Raw genomic sequence first — 10,528 nt, forward strand, 5'->3', positions numbered from 1 at the left:
TCTTTTTGACCTGTTCTCCATCCGTGATCGACCTCTTTCTTAACCTGCCTCAGTTTGTTAGGGTTATTTCTATTTTTTCGAGCCCAGCTGTTTTTTCATTCTCCTTTTTTGTATTTGAAATTAAGTTTTAAATCCACCGGCCGAACTGTATGGGTAGCGTCATAAGGCCTTTTGGCCGCCCTGTCTGCTTCTCCGTTCCCGGCTGTCCCTATATGACCAGGTACCATTTGACTTTCATCCCAACCATGTCGATCCCTTTTAACCTAATTTTATCTTATTTATTATGGGGGGGGGGCTCTTCTCAGCTTTTGGAACACACTAAGTGAATCAGTACATAACTAATAAAAAGTTATAATACGAAAATATTTAAAAAAGCTTAACCATCAACTCAACACATGCTACGTACTTATTGAAAGGTCGTGAATTTCATTTGAATGAGGCTTCTGAGGTTTAATCCACACTGAAGTCAAAGATTTTGACTTTAATTATTTTAACAATTGACTAGAAACCATGGAAATTAATATTTTACAATTGACAATATAAACTATGTGATTGGTGCTATTTTGGTTATAGAATATAGATGAATGTTATGTTTTGCTGTTTGTTAAGCAACCACACTCACAATAATGCTAGCACTATTAATAAAAAGCCATTTGAAATATATTTCTTAATTTCGTGCAAATTAGATAAAAATATATTAATCCATGGTAAGCCAAATTATTTCCGTTTACTTGAAAGAAACAGTTGGGCAATTTTTGATAAACAAGATGTTTAAAATGTTTGTGTATATTATTTTGCTAATTGTTGTTAAATTCTGATACATTATGCAAAAAGCCAAAAAGAAATCCAATGAATAAGACTGACTGAATAACACAAATTTATTCAATTTTGTTTATAACAAATGTTGCTAATTGCCATGAAATATCACTTTAAAAAATAATAATAAATAAATTTTTAACAATTAAAATAAACCACTTTCTAAATGCCACAGTTCTTGAAAGACTAAAGGCAAAATGGCACCACATCTTGTGTCAATTTTTATTAATGCAAAATTATCTCCTCTCGTAGGACCAATATTGACTATTGCGATCGGTTTCTTCATTTCATGGCATGCATGTACTATTCTATAACTTGAGTTTACAGTCAACGTTGAACCAAGAACAAGTAATGAGTCACATTTATGAATCAATTTACTGACTTCAGAGAGCCGCTCTTTTGGTATGTTTTCCCCAAAAAAGACTATGTCCGGTTTCAAAAGATCTCCACAATCTGGACAATCAGGAACAGCAAAATGAATATCATCGTTCTGTGAACAAAATAATGGAAATTAATCCATGGCTGACAAAAACAAAAAGAAAAATATACTAAAAGCTCAGTAAAGACACATTCTCAATTGAAACTAATTTTTCTGATTCTACGAATCAGTAGTAAGTCCAGTAATTTTCATTTCTATTAGAACAGAACATGCACTTTCTTTCACATCTTTATTTTTATATTCATCAAGTCACATCATCATTAGGCCTTAGGTGCATATATCATTAATGTTATATCACAACCATTATACCAAAGAATAGCATTAATCTGAAGCAAAAGGCAAATGCCTTAATTTTGTAATAATAAATTTGGAAATTACTTTTCTTTTCTAGAACTAGTGTTTTCTTTCTAATCTGTGTGGGGGTTGCGAAAAAGGGGTCAAACCACTTTACAATACTTTCCCCATATCATTTACAATTAAAAATCCATATGCTATGCTGGGATCCAAACCCACAACCTCTTAACTTGGCAAATACAAAATCGATCCAGTTTTCCTGTCATACAGGAGGACCTAACTGACTACTCACTGGGTGACACAGACAAGGAGGTAAACCACTTTACAATACATTTTTCATGTCATTATTAATTAAAAAGCAATGGGCAGGATTTGAACACAGGACCTTTAATCTGGCAAATTTAAAATCGACCCGTTTTCCAAGGAGGACTTAACATCTTATTAACTATTGGGTGTCATGGATGAGGTGTTAATCCACTTTAAAATACTTCTTCCATATTATTCACAATTAAAAATCAATGACCTTTGCTGGTATTCAAACACAGGACTGCGTTAGTGTGGCAAGTCTGCCATCATGGTTCCCCCAAAGGCAGTAATGCTTCTAATAAAATTCCAATAATTTTAGCATCACACCTCAAGTCAACTTAGGCTCAATTTTTTTTCTTCAAACAAAAGGAGAAGTTGAAAATTGATCACCTCTGTTGAAAAATGTTCTTACGATAGATTCCTTATGAACGTTAGTTGATCAACAAAAGTTGAATCATGTGAACTAAAAACATTAAGTTAAATTCCAGTTTTTTAAATGTTATTTCGATTTTACTTTGAGACAAATTTGTGATTTGGTAGTTACTGATCATTTGTCTGCCAACCTTGTTTTCACTCTGTTAGAATCTTTCAGCATTTCGTCATCATCAGTGTTGAGTCTGGGTGATTTTTGTGAAAACAAGTCTCCTTCTGTAAAGTATTTTCTTTGTTTGTCGGTGTCTTCCGAGCAAGGATAGACAGACCAAACTTAGCAGTAATGACCAATTACAGGTTCATTTATCTTATTTCAAGTTTACAAAGTACTTTCTTGGTGACCTGTGAGGTGTGTACGGTATCCCTAAGTCAAAAGCTAAATGTAATTTTCCTTATTAACAATTGGCTTCAAGCAGCTTGAAATATGAGGATGTAATTACCTACATTTTATTTATAAGCAAAACAAGGTTAAATTTACATCCTCAAATTCCAAAATCTTTGTGCGAGAAAAATTATTTTGAGCCATTTTAAATACCTTGTCAAAATAAAACTGTTTTCCTTTAAAAAGAGTGTTTCAAAACTGGCTACTGAACTCAGAAATTTTCTTTTATAAATTTCACCACTCTCAATGGAGCTTATCATCAAAAGAGAACAAAGGAGCACTTTGTTAGTTATATATAAGTAAACTTAAATCACTTCTACAAAAGACCCAGAACTTCTTAGAGTCTATTTAAAAATGCAGACTCATAATTGATTAATCAGAAATTATCAATAGTAAATTATTAATAGTAAAGTATTAATAAGTATTGGAAAAGAATAATGCCCAGAAATTAAAATTCTGATAGAACACGACATAAAAATACAATTAGACTGTTATATTAAATACAAGGAAATATGCAATTTGGTCGGTGCTGATCATCCTGGTATGCCTGTCCTCACCATGTCAGTATGAAAGGGAAACTAGGATGATCGGAAATGACCAAATTACAAGTTGGTTAGTTACAACATCAAGGAAAACAAGGAGAAATCTTTTAACATAAGTCTCTAGGATCGCGATTTCATCTGCATTTATACCAACTGTAATAATGATTTTATGGTCACAGATGACAGATTAGCACATAGATGAACCACTGAAGATGACGAAATGATTAAACACATCTGACAAACCAACACAGCACGAATAGGTAGACCAGGATGAATGAATAATTTATAGGTTCAATCATGAACTGATTTGGATAATTACCGATCATTTTGGTCGCCTATCCTCGCTGGGCTGGTCTGTTAGATGCATTTCATCATTTCACCATCCTTGAGTTAGTGCGAACAATAGAAACACACTTGGGATGGTGATATGCGTCTAACAGACCAACCCAGCAAGGAGTTTGATCTGTAAGTTACAGACACTCGTTTTTTAAATTCACAATTAAAAAAAAGATCGAAAGTAAATCTAGTACTTACATTACATAAAAATTTTCTGAGTGCGATGAAATTAAAAGATATAATCATCACTTTATATACATAAAAAGTGTAAGGAGCTTTGTAAAAATTATAGCTTTTTAATCGAATAAGTGCAAGTTTAATCTAGACTAATAGGCTACAAAATTTAGAACAGGAGGACTAAAAATTCATTGTATAAATTGGTTTAAAATTAAGTGGCAGTTGTCGGGTCAGAAATTCCAGGGGGGCTGTGAAAATCGAACCCACAACTGCATAGTCAACAAACCAAGTGTCTGATGCCACCACCAACCACTCAATTATTGTAGTCTGTCAAATTCCAATCTGCAAAAGTAAATATCCAGATATTCTCGATGACAGAATTATATGCAACCCAGCAGATTTTTTCTCATATGTAATTATAAAAGTCAAAAGATGCCATTTGTTTGCAAGTAAGCCTTAAATTAATTTGAAATCATGTGTATAATTTAAAAAAACTTTTTGATTGTTCTGCTGTGACATAATAAGCCCCTCTTTAAGTCTTAAAACTGAACTATTGTCTCTAAAGATCAACTCATTGCAGAAAAGACCAACTAACTGTGCCTTTCTGGATTGGTCATATGAAACTTAAAAATAAGCTGGACTGTCGTCAAAAGAAATCTTTTTTTGAGCTTTTCAACAATGACTTAGACAAACCATTTCTCGTTGGGAGAAGAAGCTACATAAATGAGTCTTACACAATTTAACTGGATGACAGTATGCTCTAAAAATAGATTTTAGGATAGAATCATCTTCACTTGCAATGAAATATGAATAGTGTGTAATAATTTTTTGTGGTCATATCAATGGCTTTCCCTTGATGAATCCCATATAAAAATGTTGTAGTCACTATTTTTCGAACTGACAAGGGTCCATTATGAGCTTTTGCATCTCATACCATCACAGGAGAAACCAAACATGCCTGTCTCAATAGGCGCCATTCAAAACTTGAAGATTTCTACCCAGGGTTGGGCTAATCAACGCTCACCCATATCCTGTAAAAATCACAGGAGGAAATTTTGACATCAGATGAGAAACTCTGCCAAATTTTCCATTCTCTCCAGGGCTGTACCACCTGTAAGTATACCACTTCGGAGCTTTTCGACAATACACATAGGCAAACAAATTTGAAAACCGATATACACCATTATCTGGAAAAGTTAAAAAGCTTGATAAATGAGTGCTACACAATGTAACTGATGACTTTTTTTGAGGTCAATCATCGTAGGAGAGACCAACTTTGTTGTCATAAAAAACAAAACATTTCAAAAACTGAAAACTCCAAAAATTGCAAAAAATTATGAGTGAACAATTATCGGATAAGAAACTTTACCATGGCTCCATACCCTCCAGGGGTGTCGTCAAAAGACATTTTTTTAAAGTTTTTTGACAATATCCTTAGGCAAACAATTTTGAAAACTGACTAAACCCAGAAAAATTGATTTAAAATGAAGTGGTGTGTACATATAAATGATAACTGTGGCATCAGAAATTTTTGAGCAGTAGTTTTCAAACCTACAGCCAGTCAACGACCAATCGTCTGATGCCCTAACCACTCGACTACCGCAGTCCTCAATTTCCAAGTCTGTTAAAACAAATAACCAGATACCCTCGGTGACAGAATTTTAAGCAATCAAGTAGGTTTTCTGTTAAAAACAATTAAGTAAGTCAAAACCAAAAGATTTGTTTGCAAGAAGGTCTTAAGTCTTGAATGAGCGTTTGCCATTCAAGGACAAATCAACATAGAAAAGAACAACTTTGCCATTCTGGTCTGGTGCCATAAAAAGAATGAACATTTCAATCTAGGGTTAATGACAACTCCACAAATTGCAAAAAATTACGAGTGAACAATTATCAGATAAGAAACTCTCACGGCTCAATACTCTCCAGCGGTGTCGTTAAAAGTCCATTTTTTTTGTTTTTCAACAATACCATTAAGCAAACAATTTTGAAAACGACAAAACTCAGAAAAATTGATTTAAAATGACGTGATATGTACATATAAATTATAACTGTGGTGTCAGAAATTTCTGAAAAATGAATATTTCAATCTAGGGTTAATGAAAACTCTCCAATATGAAAGCTCCATATTCTCCAGAATTGTCATCAGGACGAGTTTTTCTGAGCTATTTGACAAGTCTTGGGCAAACAGTTTTGAAAATCGACATAGTCCTTAATCTGACTTTTAAAAATGAAAATAAAAAAAAGGATTTTCTACCTTGCTTCTTTGAGGAACTGGTACTCAAAATATCCCAATGAGGCTTATAATTTAATGAGTCAATTTGAATGGGAGAAAAAAGTGGTAAATCTTGAAACGGGAGAGCTTTTTATGTAAATCAAACGGATGTAAACCTAACGAGTTGACTTTTGGTTGAAGTCGTCGGTTACCTCTTGCAATTCGACGTATCCGTCCGGGGCTATGGTGGCGGAGGCCGAGTCGACGTACGGGTTGGAGGTGACAAGCGCTTCTTGGAAAAATTCCCTTTTAATCGAATAACTGCAACTTAAGCATTTGACGCGATAAGCACTGCCGTGAAGTTCGACGACGTTCAAGCTCTTGGCCTTTTCATGAAGTGAATCCACGTTCTGCGTCACGATGAAGAAGACCTTGTTCAAAGTTTCCATCTTCTTCAGTGTGAGATGAGTCGAGTTGGGCTGAAGCGCGAACATTTTCTCCCATCCGAGATAGTTCCTGAGCCAGAACCTGGTCCTCAATCGGTGGTTATTGATGAATTGCTGGTAGCTGATCGGAACGTAGGGAGGCGATTTGCCGTTCCTCTTGTACAAGCCGACATCCTCGGACCTGTAGTCGGGCAGGCCGCTTTCCGTCGAGATCCCGGCACCGGTGAGCACGAGCAGACGTCGCTTATCCGCGATGAAATCCGTCAACTCCCTGATGTCGCAGCATTTCACCGGTTCATGCCTGGGGACGAAACGAGAACAAAGAAATTCGCAGAGAGAAACGACCGAGACTCGCATTAAACAGACTTTTCTGCTATTAATGAGGAAATTCCTACTGGGAAAAATCGAGTCTCGAATCGCATTACACCCTACAAAAACCCTATCAAGCGTTGATAGAGATACTGCAGAGATAGAGATAGTTGGTGAGAAAGAGTTGGAGAGTCAAGGTTGGACTGGTGACGCAACACATGTCACCGGTTTATTTCAAAAAATTCATCCATATCCCTTATGATAAAATTAACATAATCATCTTGGATTAGATTAGATTAGATTAGGAGCCGGCATCTTTACGAACTGACTACCGCGATCAGTATTGGTCTATTGTGAATCTCTATTTGTACAAAAAACTAGAAACTCTGCCAAATTTTCCATTCTCTCCAGGACTGTACCACCAGGAGGTTGTTCAGTTATCAACCAACTTTGATTATAATCTGGTTTGGGATGTTATTGGGTATGTGGTCCTTCAATGAATCATACACTGTATTATACAGTTGCCAAGCTTTCAGCTCTATATTTGGCCTTCCTCAGGGCAATGTACAATGTCCTACGTTTTTAACAGAAATTGTAGAGAGGTGTATTTAAAAAATCGTTCACTTTTAAATGGTTATTACATTATTTTTATTTAGGACATAAACATAGGCTTAAAATTTGTACCAAAAACAGAATTGAAGGACCACATACCAAATAACATCCCAAACCAGATTAATATACGTGGGCAAACAATTTTGAAAATCAATATACACCTTTTTTCTGGAAAGATTAAAAAGCTTGATAAATGAGTACTACACAATTTAACTGATGCCTTTTTTTTATAGCCCCCGTCCTTAACTTCCAGCCTAAAAAGAAGATTTTTTAAATAAAAATCCTTGTAGCCCTGGTGAATTTTCTAAGCCTGAACTCCATCTGAAAAATGTTTTACTCGCTATTTTCCAGACTGATAAATGTCCGATGTGAGGTTTTGCCCTTGAAGGGCCAACCAAGTCAATTTTGATCCAAGGCTAGTTAAGTTACATGCCTAAAAATCTCTTGAATCTATTTGAATTAAATGTATCAAAGGGAAAAATAAAAATATAAATGCATACTGTAAAATTTACATTCAGATGTCCTCTTGAATTTCCTATGCCTGAATTGCCACACGAAAAATGATATAGCTATTTTCTAGTCTGCCTAGGGTCATAAGCTTTTGCAACTGGAGGTCATATCATTGCAAAAGAGACCAACCATGCCTTTCTGGACGGGTGTTGTACAAAACTTGAAAATTTCGGTCCAGAATTTATTAATCCAAAGTTGGCCACACACTGCAAAAAAAAAAAAATTAAATAATGAATTACAGAAATTGTAAAGAGATAAATACGTTTTTATCAATATTGCCCCATTATTGTCTCCAGTAGAATGGGATAAAAAAACAAAGTATATTTGATTAAAAAAAATTAAAAACGAAGTACGATACACTTAAAAATAAAAATCCCCTTAAAGACCAAAAAACTTCAATTAAATTTTACCCAAGGGTTATAAACTTAATAAACATTTAACTAAATAAAGAAGAAAACAATTTATTAAACAAAGGCTTAAAATTTGTACCAAAACAGAATTAAATACAAAAACTACTATCCCTTGGTTCATGGCAGAATGTTGTACCATAAATACAAATATAAAATATAAATGTGCTGAAGTAATTGAACAAAACTTGGTAAATCTAAATGTCAAAACATTAAATAAAATAAGATCCCACCTTAAAATTAAAAACGAGAGTTCAAAGAGCCATAAAAAATAGTGACTTTTTATTCTCAGATGACCAATATGCAGTTAAAAAACTAATACCAATAAATCCGAAATACCCAACGTTATACGGTACAGTCAAAATTTACAAGGAAAACAAACCTATAAGAACTGAGGTGTCCTTTTATAATTTCCCTTGCCAAAAACTTGCAATTACAATTGATAAAGTAATTAAAACACACCAATTTCAAACCTACATTCGGTATCAACAATTCTTTAGACTTATTGCGAGTAGGAACTATCTTTTTACAAAGATTGAACAACACACTCACTCAACCATTTATCATTTCTATTGGCTTTTCCTTTCCAAGGAGTAAGGATTTCAGCCTGCATAGGACTTTGCACCGAGAAAGGGTCTGTTACACTATTTCTTCTTCTTTTTGATATGTAATTAAAATATATCCATATTAATCCATTTATGTTTAGTGGTCTAATTTACAAAATTAATTATTTCAATTAATTATTCTTTTTATGTTTATGTAAGGTTGAGATAAAAAAGCTAATGACACGAGCAGGATTTGAACCCACAACCTTTGGCTCAATATGTGAGAAGTGATGTTGATAGCTCAAGTGGTTAGAGCAGTGGTGTAATGAACTGAAGGTAATGGTTTTGAATTTGAATGAATCCGCTCGTGACACTAGCTTTTCCGTCTCAACCAAGACCTTGCATAAAAAGTATATCCATATTGTTATTAAATAAATAGGATGGCAAGTGTCACTTCTTACATCTCAAAATCTGCAAATTTTAACATTTTCCTTTTCAATAAGTAATGTTAATAATAACAAATTATTTATGTCTCATTCAATATTAAAATTAGCAAATTTAAATTTTATCCATTATAATTGAAATGAACCAAACAGAAAGGAAATATACTTTTCTTTCTCCTCTCTATCTATACATTTTTGACAGTTCTTTTATCAAAATTGCATTTTTACAAATTAGTTATGTATGACCCATTTAACATAAACACCATAGAAATTATACATTACATATAATTTTATAATTGTGTTAACCAAATAGAAAGGAAATCGAGAGAGCTTTTCTTTTTACATGTATCTCCAAAATATAACTTAAGCTTTTATGTGAAAAAATTGAATTGACACACACTGGTTAAAATGGTACATTTATGACATAATAATCTTAGAAATTATCATTTTTATTCATAATATTATTAAAAAAAAAAAAAAAAGAAAATAGGGTGGTCATTTCCAGGTCTGAACTTTCACAAACTTCAAGTTTTAACAGCTCTCTCATTCACTGTTAAAATGTAATAGTAAATACATTGTATTGATATAAACTGATTATTTATGCTCTCCATACAAATATAAACAATATAAAATTTTATTCATAATAAATAAAATAAAACAAACAGGGAGGAAATTTCACTTCTTACCTCACACTCTTTATACAATTTTAACATTTTTTCTCTTTGTGGACAAATATCAGGGATATATATTGGCTCTTTATGATATTATTAACATAAACATCATAGCAATTATACATTTCAGCCAAACACAATCAATAATGGAAATTGCTACTTCGTTAATTTCAGCATATGCATATTTTAATGATCTTTTTTTGCAGTGCACATAATTCATACAATAAACATAACCATATTAGATGTTATAAATTATTGATAATATATTGTAAAGGAAAAAAATAGGGTTGAAATTACCACTCTTCTCCTGTCTATCTGCAAATTTTGACCTTTCACTTCTAAGTCAATAAATTAATTAGTACAATCTGTTTATTTATTCTTATTAACCAAATTGGCCAGAAATTCTCACATCTCACCATCTACAAATTTTAACCAGCTTCTTCTTTTGCAATGCATATTATTTATAGAAACTGATTATACTTCACTCCATATAAATACCAGCAATTTCAAATTTTATTCATATTAATTAAAATAAAACAAGAAGGAGGAAATATACTCTTCTTACCTCTCACTATCTATACATTTTGACAGTTCTGTTTGTTAACAAATTGCGTAGGTACAAATTGGTAATTATGACATCATTGATAGA

The 10,528-nt window shown here is 33.1% G+C and overlaps 1 protein-coding gene across 1 annotated transcript; it reads right to left on the reverse strand.

Annotated features, from left to right (window-relative positions):
* Nucleotides 1-854: 854 nt before the first annotated feature.
* On the reverse strand, nt 855-6,862 carry LOC106664134 (NAD-dependent protein deacylase Sirt4-like). Its single transcript, XM_014389576.2, has 2 exons — nt 6,149-6,862; nt 855-1,306 (listed from the first exon to the last, which is right to left on the reverse strand). The coding sequence occupies exons 1-2, from the start codon at nt 6,737-6,739 to the stop codon at nt 962-964; spliced, it is 936 nt and encodes a 311-aa protein (XP_014245062.1). The 5' UTR covers nt 6,740-6,862; the 3' UTR covers nt 855-961.
* Between the last annotated feature and the right edge of the window lie 3,666 nt (nt 6,863-10,528).

The sequence above is a fragment of the Cimex lectularius genome, unplaced genomic scaffold, assembly GCF_000648675.2.
Source record: "Cimex lectularius strain Harlan isolate CLEC.00 unplaced genomic scaffold, Clec_2.1 scaffold344, whole genome shotgun sequence".
Classification (NCBI taxonomy): domain Eukaryota; kingdom Metazoa; phylum Arthropoda; class Insecta; order Hemiptera; family Cimicidae; genus Cimex; species Cimex lectularius.

Coding starts and splice junctions, on each gene's coding strand:
- LOC106664134 (XM_014389576.2), bottom strand. CDS start 6,739: ATGCGAGTCTCGGTCGTTTCTCTCTGCGAATTTCTTTGTTCTCGTTTC. Junction 1,307..6,148: donor GATACGTCGAATTGCAAGAG/GTAACCGACGAC, acceptor TTTTGTTCACAG/AACGATGATATTCATTTTGC.